Source organism: Bufo gargarizans, chromosome 8, assembly GCF_014858855.1.
Source record: "Bufo gargarizans isolate SCDJY-AF-19 chromosome 8, ASM1485885v1, whole genome shotgun sequence".
Lineage (NCBI taxonomy): Eukaryota > Metazoa > Chordata > Amphibia > Anura > Bufonidae > Bufo > Bufo gargarizans.
In genome coordinates this window covers 197,078,802-197,098,771 of record NC_058087.1, presented here as the reverse complement: position 1 = coordinate 197,098,771, position 19,970 = coordinate 197,078,802, and the positions used below count along the sequence as shown (strand labels likewise).

Here is a 19,970-nt window from a genome sequence, read left to right as displayed (position 1 = left end):
TCTGATATTCCCCTTATTATAAATGCTTCTCCCTATGATATTCCCATTATTATAAATGCTTCTCCCTCTGATCTTCCCCTTATTATAAATGCTTCTCCCTCTGATATTCCCATTATTATAAATGCTTCTCCCTCCGATAGTCCCCTTATTATAAATGCTTCTCCCTCTGATATTCCACTTATTATAAATGCTTCTCCCTCCGATATTCCCCTTATTATAAATGCTTCTCCCTCCGATATTCCCCTTATTATAAATGCTTCTCCCTATAATATTCCCATTATTATAAAAAGCTTCTCTCCTCTAATATTCCTCCTATTATAAATGCTTCTCTCCTCCGATATTCCTCTTATTATAAATACTTCTTCCCTCTGATATTCCCCTTATTATAAATGCTTTTCCCTCTGATATTCCCCTTATTATAAATGCTTCTCCCTCCGATATTCCCCTTATTATAAATGCTTCTCCCTCCGATATTCCTCTTATTATAAATGCTTCTCTCCTCCGATATTCCCCTTATTATAAATGCTTCTCCCTATGATATTCCCATTATTATAAATGCCTCTCTCCTCTGATATTCCCCTTATTATAAATGCTTCTTCCTCTGATATTCCTGTTATTATAAATGCTTTTCCCTATGATATTCCCATTATTATAAATGCTTCTCCCTCTGATATTCCTCTTATTATAAATGCTTCTCCCTCTGATATTCCTCTTATTATAAATGCTTCTCTCCTCCGATATTCCTCTTATTATAAATGCTTCTCCCCTCTGATATTCCCCTTATTATAAATGCTTGTCCCTCTTATATTCCCCTTATTATAAATGCTTCTCCCTCCGATATTCCTCTTATTATAAATGCTTCTCCCTCTGATATTCCCCTTATTATAAATGCTTGTCCCTCTGATATTCCCCTTATTATAAATGCTTCTCCCTCCGATATTCCTCTTATTATAAATGCTTCTCTCCTCCGATATTCCTCTTATTATAAATGCTTCTCTCCTCCGATATTCCTCTTATTATAAATGCTTCTCTCCTCCGATATTCCTCTTATTATAAATGCTTCTCCCCTCTGATATTCCCCTTATTATAAATGCTTGTCCCTCTTATATTCCCCTTATTATAAATGCTTCTCCCTCCGATATTCCTCTTATTATAAATGCTTCTCCCTCTGATATTCCCCTTATTATAAATGCTTGTCCCTCTGATATTCCCCTTATTATAAATGCTTGTCCCTCTGATATTCCCCTTATTATAAATGCTTCTCCCTCCGATATTCCTCTTATTATAAATGCTTCTCTCCTCCGATATTCCTCTTATTATAAATGCTTCTCTCCTCCGATATTCCTCTTATTATAAATGCTTTTCTCCTCCGATATTCCTCTTCTTATAAATGCTTCTCTCCTCCGATATTCCTGTTATTATAAATGCTTCTCTCCTCTGATATTCCCCTTATTATAAATGCTTCTCCCTCTGATATTCCTCTTATTATAAATGCTTCTCCCTCCGATATTCCCCTTATTATAAATGCTTCTCCCTCCGATATTCCTCTTATTATAAATGCTTCTCCCTATGATATTCCCATTATTATAAATGCTTCTCCCTCTGATATTCCCCTTATTATAAATGCTTTTCTCCTCCGATATTCCTCTTATTATAAATGCTTCTCTCCTCCGATATTCCCCTTATTATAAATGCTTCTCCCTCTGATATTCCCATTATTATAAATGCTTCTCCCTCTGATATTCCCCTTATTATAAATGCTTCTCTCCTCCGATATTCCCCTTATTATAAATGCTTCTCCCTTTGATATTCCCATTATTATAAATGCTTCTCCCTCTGATATTCCCCTTATTATAAATGCTTCTCTCCTCAGATATTCCTCTTATTAAAAATGTTTCTTTCCATGAACATTATAACGTTATCTGCCCTGGAGGAGCTGATCGCCACAATCTGCATCTGAAATACACCTATTATAGGCATATTTCAGCATTATAACATGGTCAGAAAAACAAAACACAACACCTATTACTCAGATGATGTAAATGAAAGATTTCACTGGGGCTGCAAGGAGGAGAAGCAGACTCAGAGGGGCTGCAAGGAGGAGAAGCAGACTCACAGGGGCTGCAAGGAGGAGAAGCAGACTCAGAGGGGCTGCAAGGAGGAGAAGCAGACTCAGAGGTGCTGCAAGGAGGAGAAGCAGACTCACAGGGGCTGCAAGGAGGAGAAGCAGACTCAGAAGGGCTGCAAGGAGGAGAAGCAGACTCACAGGGGCTGCAAGGAGGAGAAGCAGACTCAGAGGTGACATCAACATCATCCTGTTGTGACTGAGAGAAGGAGTGAGCCATCCAGTCCAGAATTTCCTCCTCTTTGTCCTCAATTATAATCTATCACCTACCGGATGCAGGGAAAACTGTGTCCTACTACCACTACTGGTCAGGATGGGTACTTTGTGGTTAGGCATCTTAGGGCGAATTCTCTTCTGGCTGAATCCTCAAGCGACAAATCTCCTGTATCAGCAGCATACAGGTACAGATTCACATGGTATATAGTTAGCAATGACGAAAAACTGACTTGTCCTTCAAGTTCAGTTGAACATTGGTGAACTTTTTCTCTTGAAGGAAAACAGAAGCTCAAACATTTGGAGATGATCTGAACTACAGAATGAGCCGAGCAGACTGCCGAGATAGTCTACAATTTAGGTCTTCCCTGCCCAAAAGGTTGCAGCTGCCAGGTGCTTTCCATTTGCTCCTCATTTTCTTGATCGCATTTCAGCTCTAGACTCATCTTTTATGCAAAACTAAAATGAACTTGCCGGCAGCTCATCATACTGTAGATGTGCAGCCGACCAATGTATGGAGATGAACGATCATTCGTCCCCATACTCACAATATAGATGACATTTTGTATCGTAGGATGCAAAGTCTGTAAGTTGTCAAAAGTCTGCTTGTTTAAAAGCACCCTTACGACCCAGACCCACCAGAAGGGAGCTGAAGAGTTGATGGCATGATGAACTGACATGTTATCAGTGCTGTAGTTATATGAAAACGACAGGGTCTCCACTAATGATGTAAATGGAAACTGCATCTCGTGTCCTTCTCCTAACATAGACCTCATTGGCAAATAAAAACAACTCTTATCATACTGTATCTGACACCTTCTCAGAATGTTAACACCTAAAGCAAGAACAACTACGACTCAAGTCACGCAGAGCTTTGGAGAAGATCATCAGAAATAGTTAGAAGAAGTGGTTTTCTGTAAATGTTAGTTACATGACCACAACAAAATGTGTCATGAATAAAGAGAAGACCATTTACGGAAGAAGCTTTATCCATGGTCCTGCTATATAGAGAGAGGATTGCATGACAGTTTCCATCTGTCTCTTCTCAGTAGAAGACATTGTTGGACCAGTATCTCCCTCAAGAGCCGGTAAGATCCAGTTTTTTAATACCCTTGAACTTCTCATTGGCTGTCGGTGCCTGACTTGGTAGTAGCCCTTGGAATAACTTTATACATCCCTATTGTCTTGTAGGCTTTAGTACAAGTACTGCCTTCTGGTTACATCTCCTCTATTCAGTCCAAGTCGTGTCCTGCCTGCAATGTAATTTAAAATGACTTTATCCTAGAAAAAAAACACTGAATTAAATGCTATGGACACAGTAGAACTTTTTTTTTTTACCCTGTGGCACAAATCAAAGAGATTTGCAATTGTTTAATTACATTTTTTTTCTTCCATGTGTCTTCTACAGATTGAATGTCATGCATTGTCCAATCCCTTTCTGTCTCATTCTGTCAGACGAGCTCTCCGATGGCTTCATCTCCTGCTCCTCTCGGTGCTCTTCTGAATGTTAAACTGAAATAAAATAAGCATAAATGTAAGAGGATTAGATTATAGCTCAGCTTTCAGGAGAGGTCAGAGAGAGGTTGTAGACTGGGCCATCGGAGATGTCATCCAACGGGAATGAAGACACAACGGGATCTGACGGCTTGTAGTGCGTTACATTAAGCTGTTGAAGACACATGGAAGAAAGTCAGTTTTTTCCTGAAAGTAAATGCAATGTGACTTAAAAATGCTCAAAGGTGTCCTCATCCTTTAACCCTTTGCCTCCACAGACAGTTTTAGCCATAATGACCAAGCCCTATTTTTCAAATCTGACATCTCTCACTTTATGTGGTAATAACGCTTTTACTAATCTAAGCCATTCCGAGACTGTTTTCTCGAGACACATTGTACTTCATGTTAGTGGTAAATTTGAGTTGATATGTTTTACCTTTATTTAATAAAAAAAATATAGAAAATTTGATAAAAATTAACAATTTATCGAAATTTTAATTTCTCTGCTTTTATGACGAAGAAAACCTCATAAAATAGTTATTACGTTCCTTTTCCCATATGTCTACTTAATGTTGGCATCATTCCGTAAATGTCATTTTTTGTTTTTTTTTGGGACATTAGAGGTTTAGAATTTTAGAAGCAAGTTTTAAAATTTTGACTGACTTTAAGGAACCATTCAGTTATGAAGTCACTTTAAGGAGCTGACATAATAGAAACCAACCAAAATACCACATTTTAAAAACTACAACCCTCAAATTATTCAAAACTGATTTTTGAAACTTTAACCCTTCAGGTGTTCCACAAGAATTAAAGGAAACATTTTCCATTTTAATCAATTTTATCCTGTAGCACACCAGGGGTTAACAGCAAAACAAACCTCAATATTTATTACCCTGATTCTGCAGTTTACAGAAACACCCCACATGTGGTCAGAACCTGCTGTATGGGCACAACGCAGGGCTGAGAATGGAAGGCGCGCAATATTGTTTTTGCAGGGCAGGTTTTGCTGCAATGGTCTTTGGGCGCCATGTTGAATTTGAAGAGACCCCAAGATAGTTCAACAGTGTAAACTCTCAAAAAGTGACCCCATTTGGAAACTACACCCCCAAAGGAATTTATTGAGGGGTGCAGTGAGTGACTCTAGAAGTGTTTCAAAGAATTTAGAAACACTTGGCTGTGAAAATGAAAAATTAAATTTTTTACAATAAAATGTTGCTTTAGCGCCAAAAGTTGCATTTTCACAAAGGGTAACAGGAAAAAAGCGCCCCACAATTTGTTATGCATTTATTCCTGAATGCGGCAACATCCCATCTGTGGTCGGAAATAGTTTTTTGGGGACATGGCAGCATTCAGAAGGGAAGGAGCGGCACCTGGATTTTCTATCATGGAATTTGCTGAGCTCTGTAAGGGCTTGTTTTTTGCGGGACAAGATGTAGTATTTATTGGGACCATTATAGGGTACATATGACTTCTTGATCACGTTTTATACCATTTTTGGGGAGGTAAGGTGTGCAAAAATTGCAATTATGTCAGTGTTTTTTTTTAATTTTTTACGGGGTTCTCTATGTGGTGTATAGGATAACTCTGTTCGATACCGTTATGGTGATACCAAATTTATATAGTTTTTATAGTGTTTTACTACTTTTGCAGCATAAAATCACATTTCTTTATTAAAAATAAGTTATATTTTGCATTGCCATATACTAACATCCATATTATTATTTTTTATCCGCCATTGTAGCTGTGTGAGGGCTTGTTTTTTTGTTTGTTTTTTTGCGCGATGGGCTGTAGTTTTTATTGGGCCCATTTTGGAATATATATGTGACTTTACGATCAATCCAGTGGGTCTGATTGCTGTCAGTGCACTGTAATAGTTATCTATTGCAATGCACTGTACTGTCAGTTTTACACCGACACTAAGGGTGCATTTACAACAGATATCTGCATTAACAGATTGGTCAGATGGCCGTTTACACACGCAGATCTTATGTTATACACACACCAACTATTGGTCTGATTGGATAGAAATTGGTCAGATAATCTGTTGGTGAAATGCCTAATCAGACATTGCCGGTTGCAGGGTCTGTCAGGCTTAGATACATGGCAAGCCTGGATGCCTTTGAAGGGCTTCCAGTTGCCATGGTAACTATAAGAATGCTGCCATTGCATCATGGGAGCTCCCCTCCCTCTGATAACCTCTTAAATCAGCCGTCGCTACCACGGCATGTAAGGGGCTAAACAGCAGGGATCGGTGCCAGCACCGATCTCGGCCGTTGCAGCAGAGTGCCAGCACCGATCTCGGCCGTTGCAGCAGGGTGCCAGTACCGATCTTGGCCGTTGCAGCAGGGTGCCAGCACCGATCTCGGCCGTTGCAGCAGGGTGCCAGTACCGATCTCGGCCGTTGCAGCAGGGTGCCAGCACCGATCTCGGCCGTTGCAGCAGGGTGCCAGCACCGATCTCGGCCGTTGCAGCAGGGTGCCAGTACCGATCTCGGCCGTTGCAGCAGGGTGCCAGCACCGATCTTGGCCGTTGCAGCAGGGTGCCAGCACCGATCTCGGCCGTTGCAGCAGGGTGCCAGTACCGATCTCGGCCGTTGCAGCAGGGTGCCAGTACCGATCTCGGCCGTTGCAGCAGGGTGCCAGCACCGATCTCGGCCGTTGCAGCAGAGTGCCAGCACCGATCTCGGCCATGCAGCAGAGTGCCAGCACCGATCTCGGCCGTTGCAGCAGAGTACCAGCACCAATCTCAGCCGATGGAGCAGAGCGCCAGCACCGATCTCGGCCGTTGCAGCAGAGCGCCAGCACCGATCTCGGCCGTTGCAGCAGAGTGCCAGCACCGATCTCGGCCATGCAGCAGAGTGCCAGCACCGATCTCGGCCGTTGCAGCAGAGTACCAGCACCAATCTCAGCCGATGGAGCAGAGCGCCAGCACCGATCTCGGCCGTTGCAGCAGAGCGCCAGCACCGATCTCGGCCGTTGCAGCAGAGCGCCAGCACCGATCTCGGCCGTTGCAGCAGAGTGCCAGCACCGATCTCGGCCGTTGCAGCAGAGTGCCAGCACCGATCTCGGCCGTTGCAGCAGAGCACCAGCTATATGTTACCGCTGACACTGCTGATGGCGGCGGCTCTGTCCCTGTTCCACTGCTATCAGCATAGAATGCGGCACAGAGGGGACCCAGGCTGCAGGGGGCCTCGGGTGCATCGGGGGCACACCTGATTTCAGGCTCTGATCTCCAGAGTGGCCTTTTTGCACTGCCTACGATCGATTGGTTAGTCTGCACAGACTAGTCAATCAGAGCGATCGCCAGCAGGGGTCCACTCCCAACCTTGCAGTATATATAATATATATAAAAAGTATATATAAAAAGTATATATAAAAAGTATATATAATAAAAAAGGAAAGTTCCAAATTAATTAAACCATGTCCCACTCTTCCCACAGTTTACCCCATTTTAGATAAGATCCTCTTTGTTTGTGCAGAATCTTCTCATAGCTTTTCACTTTCTCGACCAGAGCCAGCCAGTTGCTGCAGTCTGGAGCGGAGGAGCTAAACCATAGTCTAGCGACAAGAAGCCTAGCCAGGAACATAACCTTGATCAATAATTGACGTTTTATGGGCTCATAGTTAACCTCCGATAAGTCTCCCAAGACCCATATCCTGGGAGACAGAGGAACAACAATGTTAAGTTTACAAGCCAAGGTGGTCTGGACTGATCTCCAGTAACTACCCATCATTGGGCAATCCCAAAACAGGTGTAAGTGGTCTGCCTCGGAGTCGCCACAACGTGGGCAATCAGAGGAGGCTCTAAGTCCTCTTCTATATAGCCACATAGGTGTCACATATATTTTGTGCAAAATGTTAAATTGTACAACAGTGTGATTAAAATTATGTGAAACATATTTTAAACTTTCCCCTATATTCTCCCAATCTGGGGGACCCACCTCTGAAAGTAACAAAGACCAGGACTTCTGTCCTGGAGAAAGAAGACCCAGAAAAAAATGTTTCATTAAGTGTCTATAACAATGTGATATTTTGATTTTCGTGGCAGCTTTCTTAATAATAAAATTGTGTAGGAATTCAGGAGTATCTATAAGAAGAAGGTGACTATTCAGAGTGCTAGAAAGTGCAGACCTCAATTGGAAATATGCGTACCAGGCCACCTCACCCAAATTTGCTCTGTGCCCTAATTCCATCGAGGACAGAATTTGTCCACCACTAACCACCTGATGTAAATACTGAACCTTCTTAGTCCTCCAATACTGGCAACAATTCACGTCCCTTAAATTCACGAGCTTTGGATTATGCCACAATGGGGTACAAATAAGTGATGCCTTAACTCCACACCAACTCCTAATGACCCGCCAGGTCTTTGTAGCCATTCTGCAGAAAAGTGTATACCCGGTCTGTATATTTGATAGATAGTCGGACTCCAATACAGTAAAGAAATCCGTAAAACCAGGGGTCCACTCTGATTGGTCCCTTGCTGGCTTCTCCCACGACTCTGAGCTCGGTGGGAGTGGAGACCCCGGGGATGTGACACTTTATAGAGTAACAACCCCAATTAACAGTTCAGACGTAGCTGTACATATGATTTCAGCAAGGGGTTAATATCCTGGAGTCCAGGATTGTGTACACCGAATACACTGTAACGAACCCTCAGCTGCCAGAAGTATTACATCTGGACGTGATTTCAGCCTCTGGATATAAGCAAATTTCTCTCATTCACTGATCTTAGGCCTCATGCACACAACCGTATATTGGGACCTCGTCAAAAAATGCAGATCACACACGACCCATTCATTTCTATGGGTCTGCAAAAAATACGGAAATGTAAGCCTCCTAACGCATTTCGAGATCACCCTGGATACCCATAATGTGAGTTCTTTTATATAGGACCTAGTGCATTATAAAAAAACTGGTCCGAAGTCACACCTTCATGCTCCGTACACCCAGGCTACACACCAGGGGAGTTCAAAATACATTTGGAGGCTTATATTGTATGGACCCTATGTGGTAACCTGACCATACACGTTAGGGAAGTGTCAATCTAACCCGACGAGTTCGGCAGAACAAGCCAACTATCTAATGTATATGGCCTCCTGACTTACCTTCAATGGCGGATGTTGGGGCAGATAGGGGAATTCAACATTCCCCATCCTTTTTGGTCTTGGTGACTTTCACCCTGCTCCCTCTTCAGAACACTTGTATGCTCAGCCGAGCATGCATATATATGGAGGAGCTGAGAAAAATAACTGCTGGCCAAATGAAGTATTATTTAGATTCAGAAGAAAGTAAAATCTCCCAGTGAGCCTCGCTGCAAACTTCACCTCAAACTCAATGTGCAGGCCAATAGTTCTGTTGATGTTATCCTGAAGTCTTCCAATAATTTAGTAAACATTTTTACATTAGACGTCTAGGCACTCTGTCCTTCAAGAAGAGGTCCTCAGTGTGGTTAAACCACTAGTCTATAATCAGACAACATCTATTCTCTATATGTGCCACTCATGGACTACCACAGATGATTTGGGATTGTACTTGTTATATATTCCTATGGATTCTTAATATCATTAATAAAATTCTTGTTTCTCTCTTTTTCTAGGATATTTCCTTTAATGGAGCCCAAACTGCGTCTTCTGTTCTTGGTTCTTCTTTTCTTTCACCACCAGGGACCTTCTACGAGCACTCCCCTTCTTAGATATGGTTGCAGACCTGGCACAGTGAAAGAATGCAAGGATGCAAAATTTGTTCCAGGCCATACTCTTCTAGGAGAAGGCATTGATATTGTCACCATGAAGTCAACTGGCTCTTTTCTTCTCGATCTGCAAGAGGTTGGAGAGAAATGTGCAGTTTGTACAAACCCTCACAACAATAATGAACTGCAGAAACTGCCCAAGGCGCTGGTGGACTGGAGACCCGAGACTTCATGTTCCAAAAATGTACAAAGCTCAGTCTCTCAGTCTACGGTGTCAGTGGCCAACGAAGCGACTTCTACAGTGCAGAACGACTGGAAAGTTGGTCTCGAAGTGAACGTCCACGTGGTGACCTCGAGTGTAGCTGTGGGGGGTTCTCACAGTCAGACGGCCACATTTGCAGATAGTAAAAGCATCACGGACAATTACAACTTTTTGAGCCACAAGTTAGAATGTTCTTTTTACAGGTACTACCCATATCCTTCATTCGATGGGGTAGGGGAGGTTAATAGCTATGGATGGTTTTAACAATTCTCAAAAATGAAATGCGATAAAAAAGGCCAAATCTTCTACATTTATGCTTTTTATTTTATTCATTACAGTTTTCGCCTGGGATCCAATGTCTCATTAACGCCTCATTTCATAAAAGCTTTGGAAGATCTTCCAATTTCCTATGATATGAACACCAAGGTTGAATACCGACGTGTGATAGACAATTTTGGCACACACTATATCACACGTGTAAAAGTCGGAGGTCGAACCCAAGAGGTCACTGCAGTGAGAACATGTGAAGTGTCTATGAGTGGTTTGAGAATTGATGAGGTCAAGGATTGCCTTTCTGTTGAAGCTGAGGTTGGGATATCCAAAATGGGCAATTCTGCAACTGTCAATTCCAAAACTGAACAGTGCAAAAGCAAATTGAAAAAAGCGAACTTTGGAGGTGATTTTCATCAAACATTCAGTGACCGTACGTTTCAGGTGAGTTACTGAGCTTCATGGAGATTCACAGTATAAAAGTCATCACATTAGAAATGTCACATTCGGCCAAGTAAGCAGGCTGATGGTAAACACGAACATAGCCTTCCTAGTCATAGGACTATTAGGATTTGTTTCTCCTCTCTTGCCGTTTCAGACAAGCGTGTCCACTGAGTGATCCTTCATTCTTGACACTGCTCGTCTTGTAGGAGCACAATGCATCGTACTTTAGATTTACAATGCTATGTGCCTCTGCATGACCTGTATCTAGAAAATTATACCAACAGTGTTATGTCAGTACATACAGTAAGCATTTTGGTCCGTATTGGCCATTCAAGCTGGCCACACATGTTCAATGAAGGACGAGTAATGTTTCTGGAAATGGAGTAATGGAAGCTCTTAGCGCACATACGTGTCGGGCCCATCTACCGGGCGTCAAGGTGGCTTCCGCAGATGGGTCCCTATCACTAAAGATACTGCCTCACTTTGGACTTACTTAAGCCTCCAATATTGAGGGCAGTGTAGGAACCAGCTACAAACGTACCCTGCTCAGAAGTCCCAGGTAGATGGCTGTGTCCAGTCTAAAAGAGGTGCCACCCCCAATATATTGCAAGACAATTTAGACTAGAACCTTCAGGATCACAGGTGCATATCCATGAAGCAAACACAATTACAAAAAACAAAATGGCTGCACACCGTTATATATACAAACAATAGAGCTAAGAAATGCGGGTCATTCTAGATAAAAGTGGTATAATCATCAGTTGGCTAAATTATTCATTATTAAATTTCACCCGATTTTTTTTACTGAAATCGCCCATTCTGGTCAACTTTAGACTAAATAGTGAACTAGAGTAGACTTTCCAAGAAACAATAGTAACGTCTTTGATATAATAACATCTCAGATCTCAACTTTTTCTCCATTCACAGGTGACAGGTGGAAATGCAACATTCGATATTCTCTCACCTGCTACGACCTCTGATGATGTCTTTAAGAAGTGGATGGAAAGCTTGAAAACTCAGCCCGGTCTGGTTTCCTATTCCTTAGATTCCATCCATAACTTGGTGAAAGCTAGGGGTGCTAAGAAGGAGAACCTCAGGCTGGCTATAAGTGATTACATTAAAGAAAGGGCTTTAATACAGAAGTGCTCATGTCCCGGCCGCCAAGGGAAAGACTGCTCCTGCTCATGTCCAGCTTCTAAGTACACAGGCGCTAACTGCTGCCCAACAAGTCAAGGAGCCGCCAAGGTTGTTGTAAACATCAAAACTGCTAGTGGTCTGAGCGGTGACTACTGGACACAGACAGACGCCTATGTGAAATTTACATTTGATGGTGCTAATATTAGAACCCGAACCATCCTGAATAACGATAATCCCAAATGGAATAAGAAATATGAGTTGGGAATAGTATCACTGAGCTACGGTAAAAAGTACACAATACAGGTTTGGGATGAGGACAATGATTATGATGACCTGTTGGGGAAATGTGAAAAAGTTCTGACATCAGATAACAATTCTGGCGACTGTTACCTAGACAACGGTCATATTACATATTCTGTAGAGGTAACTTGTGTCAATCACCTAAAAGGGTTGTACTGCCAGGATTATACCCCACTGCCCCCATGAGTTAAAGCAAGTTTCCAATAATCCCTTATTATAAATGCTTCTCTCCTCCGATATTCCTCTTATTATAAATGCTTCTTTCCTCGCATTTTGCCATTATTATAAATGCTTCTCTCCTCTGATATTCCCCTTATTATAAATGCTTCTCCCTCCGATATTCCCCTTATTATAAATGCTTCTTCCTCTGATATTCCCCTTATTATAAATGCTTCTCCCTCCGATATTCCCCTTATTATAAATGCTTCTCCCTCCGATATTCCCCTTATTATAAATGCTTCTCCCTCCGATATTCCCCTTATTATAAATGCTTCTCCCTCTGATATTCCCATTATTATAAATGCTTCTCCCTCTGATATTCCCATTATTATAAATGCTTCTCCCTCCGATATTCCCATTATTATAAATGTTTCTCCCTCTGATATTCCCATTATTATAAATGCTTCTCTCCTCTGATATTCCTCTTATTATAAATGCTTCTTTCCTCGCATTTTCCCATTATTATAAATGCTTCTCCCTCTGATATTCCCATTATTATAAATGCTTCTCCCTCCGATATTCCTCTTATTATAAATGCTTCTCCCTCCGATATTCCTCTTATTATAAATGCTTCTCCCTCCGATATTCCTCTTATTATAAATGCTTCTCCCTCCGATATTCCTCTTATTATAAATGCTTCTCTCCTCCGATATTCCCCTTATTATAAATGCTTCTCCCTCCGATATTCCCCTTATTATAAATGCTTCTCCCTCCGATATTCCTCTTATTATAAATGCTTCTCCCTCCGATATTCCTCTTATTATAAATGCTTCTCTCCTCCGATATTCCCCTCATTATAAATGCTTCTCCCTCCGATATTCCCATTATTATAAATGCTTCTCCCTCTGATATTCCCCTATTATAAATGCTTCTCTCCTCCGATATTCCCCTTATTATAAATGCTTCTCCCTCTGATATTCCCCTTATTATAAATGCTTCTCCCTCCGATATTCCTCTTATTATAAATGCTTCTCTCCTCCGATATTCCCCTCATTATAAATGCTTCTCCCTCCGATATTCCCATTATTATAAATGCTTCTCCCTCTGATATTCCCCTTATTATAAATGCTTCTCCCTCTGATATTCCTCTTATTATAAATGCTTCTCTCCTCCAATAGTCCCCTTATTATAAATGCTTCTTTCCTTGGATATTCCCATTATTATAAATGCTTCTCCCTCCGATATTCCCCTATTATAAATGCTTCTCTCATCCGATATTCCCCTTATTATAAATGCTTCTCTCCTCCGATATTCCCCTTATTATAAATGCTTCTCCCTCCGATATTCCCCTATTATAATGCTTCTCTCGTCCGATATTCCCCTTATTATAAATGCTTCTCCCTCTGATATTCCTCTTATTATAAATGCTTCTCTCCTCCGATATTCCCCTTATTATAAATGCTTCTTTCCTTGGATATTCCCCTTATTATAAATGCTTCTCCCTCCGATATTCCCCTATTATAAATGCTTCTCTCGTCCGATATTCCCCTTATTATAAATGCTTCTCCCTCCGATATTCCCCTATTATAAATGCTTCTCTCGTCCGATATTCCCCTTATTATAAATGCTTCTCCCCTCCGATATTCCCCTATTATAAATGCTTCTCTCGTCCGATATTCCCCTTATTATAAATGCTTCTCCCTCTGATATTCCCCTTATTATAAATGCTTCTCCCTCTGATATTCCCCTTATTATAAATGCTTCTCCCTCTGATATTCCCCTTATTATAAATGCTTCTCTCCTCCGATATTCCCCTTATTATAAATGCTTCTCCCTCCGATATTCCTCTTATTATAAATGCTTCTCTCCTCCGATATTCCCCTTATTATAAATGCTTCTTCCTCCGATATTCCCCTTATTATAAATGCTTCTTCCTCCGATATTCCCCTTATTATAAATGCTTCTTCCTCCGATATTCCTCTTATTATAAATGCTTCTCTCGTCCGATATTCCCCTATTATAAATGCTTCTCCCTCCGATATTCCTCTTATTATAAATGCTTCTCCCCTCTGATATTCCCCTTATTATAAATGCTTCTCCCCTCTGATATTCCCCTTATTATAAATGCTTCTCTCCTCCGATATTCCTCTTATTATAAATGCTTCTCCCCTCTGATATTCCCCTTATTATAAATGCTTCTCCCCTCTGATATTCCCCTTATTATAAATGCTTCTCTCCTCCGATATTCCTCTTATTATAAATGATTCTCCCTCTGATATTCCCCTTATTATAAATGCTTCTCTCCTCTGATATTCCCCTTATTATAAATGCTTCTCCCTCTGATATTCCCCTTATTATAAATGCTTCTCCCTCCGATATTCCTCTTATTATAAATGCTTCTCCCTCTGATATTCCCCTTATTATAAATGCTTCTCCCTCCGATATTCCCCTTATTATAAATGCTTCTCTCCTCCGATATTCCCCTTATTATAAATGCTTCTTCCTCCGATATTCCCCTTATTATAAATGCTTCTCTCCTCCGATATTCCCCTTATTATAAATGCTTCTCTCCTCCGATATTCCTCTTATTATAAATGCTTCTCCCTCTGATATTCCCCTTATTATAAATGCTTCTCCCTCCGATATTCCCCTTATTATAAATGCTTCTCCCTCCGATATTCCCCTTATTATAAATGCTTCTCCCTCCGATATTCCTCTTATTATAAATGCTTCTCCCTCTGATATTCCCATTATTATAAATGCTTCTCCCTCCGATATTCCCCTTATTATAAATGCTTCTCTCCTCCGATATTCCCCTTATTATAAATGCTTCTCCCTCCGATATTCCTCTTATTATAAATGCTTCTCCCTCTGATATTCCCCTTATTATAAATGCTTCTCCCTCCGATATACCCCTTATTATAAATGCTTCTCCCTCTGATATTCCCATTATTATAAATGCTTCTCCCTCCGATATACCCCTTATTATAAATGCTTCTCCCTCCGATATTCCTCTTATTATAAATGCTTCTCCCTCTGATATTCCCATTATTATAAATGCTTCTCCCTCCGATATTCCCCTTATTATAAATGCTTCTCCCTCCGATATTCCTCTTATTATAAATGCTTCTCCCTCTGATATTCCCATTATTATAAATGCTTCTCCCTCCGATATTCCCCTTATTATAAATGCTTCTCCCTCCGATATTCCCCTTATTATAAATGCTTCTCCCTCCGATATTCCTCTTATTATAAATGCTTCTCCCTCTGATATTCCCATTATTATAAATGCTTCTCCCTCTGATATTCCCATTATTATAAATGCTTCTCCCTCTGATATTCCCATTATTATAAATGCTTCTCCCTCTGATATTCCCCTTATTATAAATGCTTCTCCCTCCGATATTCCTCTTATTATAAATGCTTCTCTCCTCCGATATTCCCCTAATTATAAATGCTTCTCCCTCTGATATTCCCCTTATTATAAATGCTTCTCCCTCCGATATTCCCCTTATTATAAATGCTTCTCCCTCCGATATACCCCTTATTATAAATGCTTCTCTCGTCCGATATTCCTCTTATTATAAATGCTTCTCCCGCCGATACTCCCGCATTATAATTGGAGGAGCTGTAATCGGTTGATTATTGGGGCTATATTTACAAGCAAAAAGTCACCTTGCGGTGTTGGTGGTAATTCACACCATGCAGCAATTCTGGTTAAAAGAGTCCTTGAGCATAGAAGCACCAACCTGTTTTCACGGCAAACAGGTAGCAAGCCTTCATCCAGACACAAGGCTCGCAGATCCCAACACAGAGACCTGGCTTCTGAGCCCAGCTGCCTATTTAAGGACAACCAGGTGCTGCCAAAACCTGGACCGTTGTTTGACCTCACCTGGCTGTAAATCAGCCCAGCAGCACATGCTGGGAGGAAAATACCTGTTTTCCCAGACCAAAGCTGTCACTGTGTCACACAGTATATTACACCACTTTCCACCAGATATTCCCAGTCCCAGCCATTAATAACTGGTGGTATAAACAGGTACAATATGGCAATAATAACCCGTTACTGACATAATCGCACACAATGGGCATGATAGACTTGTCAGATAAGTTTCCTACCAGTTGCACCAACCTTTTTGCATACACACAGGGTCACACTGACCAGAGATTATATGGTAGGTCAAATGTCAGGCACAGTAGTGGAGGCCAGACTTGATAGAAGTCATGAAGCCCAGAAGAAGACTATCCCTCTGAAAGCTAGCCATGGAGTAGATGACACCACTAGAGTCTCCTTTGGGCTTCCTTCTTATTATAGGCTTCCTTTCCTTATCAATTATGTGACCTGGGTGTACGATGACTGAAGAGGACATTCACTGTTCTGTAGAGGAGCTGGATTACATGAGCCGTCAGTATCCGTGGACCAAGGTTTCCAGTCCAGCACTGGTCATACTGGGACGTGACCCCCACAGATTTGGCTCACTGTGCTGAATATATCAGCCAAATAATCAACATAAAGTTTCCATATAAAAAATAGCAAATCCAGAATAAAACCAAGATAAAGGAGAAAGTGAAGATATTGCCCCCAGACGACAATCCTGATAAAAATGATGTCCACTATCTAGAACTTATCATTCCTGACGTTCCTTCCTTCTGTCTGTGATGTTGCAGCTTTTTAGCTAATATTCTCTTAGTATTTTTTGTATTTTTGGGCTTATTTGAGTTTTTTTAATATTACCGCAATAAAGAGCATCTGAAAATCATCACTCGTGTCGTTTGTGTAGATTTCGTCTCTTGTTCTATGAATGAACTATTATAGTGATTTTTTTCTACACACAGTAAAATATCTTTGAGGCGACTACCCACAATTTAATTGAAAAGTGGTCATCTAGAAAGGTGGTCTTCTCCAAGAGGGTGGCCAGTGTATATAATGTCTGGTGGAACTAAAAATCTGCCATAGGAAATCTGGACCAGGTGATTGGGTGGCCATCTCCAGGAGGTTATCTTCTCATGGAGGTGGTCTTCTCCTAAAGGTCATCTTCTCATGGAGGTGGTCTTCTCCTAAAGGTCATCTTCTCATGGAGGTGGTCTTCTCCTAAAGGTCATCTTCTCATGGAGGTGGTCTTCTCATAGTGATGGTCTTTTGCAGAAGTTTTACTGTATTTGGAGTTTTACTTAAAGGGAATGTGTCACCCCAATTTTGGACTATTAAGCACAGTAATACCTGAGTAGTCCTGCAGATAAGGAGTCCAGATCACTATTTTTTATTTTCTTACGGTCCCCCATCCCCCCGCTTTCAGCGGTCAGAGCTGCACTGAAATACACAGTGCGGGCTGCTGTGCTGTCCTAACATATCGGAGAGGACTCCTGTGCTCATGTATGGAGGTACCGACAATGGCAGCTCTGAGCGCTGACCGCGGGGGGACCAGGGGCAGTAGGAAAATAAAAGGTAGTGATCTGAGCTCCTTATTAGTGTTAGGCTTTTCGAAGTCCGCAAGTCCGAATTTCGTGGCAGCGAATAAATTTTCCCTGAAACTGAAAAAAAAACAAAAAAATAAATCATACTTACCTCATCCATTTGCTCGCAACGGGCCGGCCACCGTCATCTTGACTGAATATCTTGCACGGAATCCCATGCACAGTGAGATGGGGAGACAAGTAGTAATGTGCGGCTCCACCTGCGCTCCTCCTCCCTCCGGCCTGTAGTAATGACCGCTCCATACAGGGATAACGAGCGTCCCTACAATGTCATCAGTAAAAACCGTCTCATGTGTGCATCCTGCGGCAGGGATCAGCAACCTTCGGCACGCCAGCTGTTTTGAAACTACAACTCCCAGCATGCTCCTTCCACTTGTGTGGAAGTTTAGAGAAAAGCCAAGCAAATGTGCATGATGGGAGATGTAGTTTCCCCACAGCTGGAGTGCCGGAGGTTGCTGACCCCTGTCCTACGGGTTATTGCTAGTGATGAGCCAAGTGGACTTCGATTCGCTGCGAAGCCGAATTTCCTTGTGCTTCGTGTTAGAGAGTCGATTTAACTTCAAATAGTGTAAAAAATCAAAAAAATACTTCCCTCATCCATTTGCTCTCACGAAATCTGGTGCACGCTGACGTATGATGTCACTACGCCGGCCGGCGTGATGACGTTATCTCAGGCTGCGCAAGATGTCACGCCAGACCTTCAGGTAAGATGGCGGCGGCCGTGCCGTCACGAGCAAATGGATGTGTGAAGTATTTTTTTTATTTTACTTTACACTGTATCATACCAGCATGTATGAACGCGGCACTTGAGGGGTACAATGACGGGGAGCGGCGACTGCGGCCACTAATTACAAAGAAATGCGATTTGTGCCGAAGTAATTTGTCACAAACCGATTTTCCTTGTAAAATTTTGCAAAGCAGCCGAATCGAATTTTGCTAAACTTTGCTCATCTCTAGTTATAGTATACGTGTAATGACTCTTTTCTTCAGGGAGGGAGGACACCGTGGTTGTCAGGGTACTGGAAGTGAGCGGTTGTCAGCTCCTCATCACACAGTACACACAAGAAGATTTTGCCGCTGTTTTAGGCTGCGTTCACATACACAGCAAACTGTGCAAAAAATAAGCTACTTTACCGTTATTATTTAATTGAGGGTGCCATTAATTCCCTGGCGCTCTGCATCCTCGGGCAGCCTGGCCATAGATCCTACTGGGAAATTCCCTGCTGGGCCAATGCCCAGAGGGTCACCGAAGCCCTCCTTACCACCACTGGTCAGGTGCATAATAATCTGATGCTCTCAGCAGTAATTAACGCTAGGGGCATCAGGTTCCTGGACAGCGGCTACAGATGCCCTCCTGAATTTTATTGTATTGCTATCCCCAGGATGGTTAAACCGTTGAATGCTGCAGTGGGGCTCCAATTGGAGGAGGATAGAACGTGCAGCTGTTGATGGTCACCACAGAGGGGAAGCTTCTGGGGCAGTATTTAGTTCTGCTGGGGCGGTATTTTGTGCTGCACTGCAGTATTTAGTTCTGCTGGGGCGGTATTTTGTGCTGCACTGCAGTATTTAGTTCTGCTGGGGCGGTATTTTGTGCTGCACTATGGTATAGGTGACCTCGCCTGCTTGTGTTGCCCTGTCTTCTATAAATTTGGGTCCAGCTACAACATGGGGCCACTGTTTTTTTCAGGATCACTTTACGTTCCCCGGCCACCCCTGTGTACATCTAAGAGGGGGTTCACATACATAATAACAAAAACACAAGTACAATGAGCATGAACTTACTAACAGCCCGGTACAGAGGGGAGAGGACCCTGCCCACAGAGCTTACAGTCTACGAGGAAGGGACACAGTAGGTGTGGGTAAAGGCTGGTCACCTGGCTGTGTGGGGGCAGCATGCTCATTGCAGGTGGTAGGCTTTCCTAAAGAGGTGGGTTTCAGGTTGGTTGGAAAGCTTTGGATGTCGGGGAGAGTCTGATGTGCTGGGGTCGTGAGTCCCAGAGTATGGGGGATGCAGGAGAGAAGTCTTGTAGATGACTGTGTGAGGAACAGAGAGGAGAACAGAGGAGGAGGTCCTGTAAGGATTGGAGATAACGTGCGGGGAAGTATCGTGGGAGAAGGTCAGAGATTTATCGAGGGGACAGGTTGTGGACAGCCTTGTATGTAGCAGAGTCTTGAACTGAATTCACTGTGAAAGGATTGGCAGAGGAGAAAGGAGAGCAGAGGTGGAGTAACCGGACAGCAGAGCAGAGAATAGATTGGAGGGGAGCAAGAGTGCTGGAAAAGGGGCCACAGAGGAGGATGTTGCAGTAGTCCAGGCCGGAGATTAAAGACGAGCGAAGTTTTGAAAAATTTGATTCAGACGATTCGCTGAAGTTCATCAAGAAATTTGATTTGTTCAGA

The 19,970-nt window shown here is 42.2% G+C and overlaps 1 protein-coding gene across 1 annotated transcript; it reads left to right on the top strand.

Annotated features, from left to right (window-relative positions):
• Nucleotides 1–3,328: 3,328 nt before the first annotated feature.
• On the top strand, nucleotides 3,329–12,271 carry LOC122944498 (perforin-1-like). The gene is made up of 4 exons (XM_044302846.1): nucleotides 3,329–3,426; nucleotides 9,431–9,988; nucleotides 10,124–10,499; nucleotides 11,427–12,271. Exons 2-4 carry the CDS (start codon nucleotides 9,444–9,446, stop codon nucleotides 12,120–12,122), a joined length of 1,617 nt encoding a protein of 538 aa, XP_044158781.1. The 5' UTR covers nucleotides 3,329–3,426; nucleotides 9,431–9,443; the 3' UTR covers nucleotides 12,123–12,271.
• Nucleotides 12,272–19,970: the final 7,699 nt, after the last annotated feature.

What these genes read in the sequence shown, in the direction of transcription:
- LOC122944498 (XM_044302846.1), top strand. Translation starts at nt 9,444, where the DNA reads ATGGAGCCCAAACTGCGTCTTCTGTTCTTGGTTCTTCTTTTCTTTCAC. An exon ending in TTAGAATGTTCTTTTTACAG is followed by an intron (nt 9,989 to 10,123) that starts GTACTACCCATA and finishes TATTCATTACAG; the next exon opens with TTTTCGCCTGGGATCCAATG. An exon ending in TCAGTGACCGTACGTTTCAG is followed by an intron (nt 10,500 to 11,426) that starts GTGAGTTACTGA and finishes CTCCATTCACAG; the next exon opens with GTGACAGGTGGAAATGCAAC.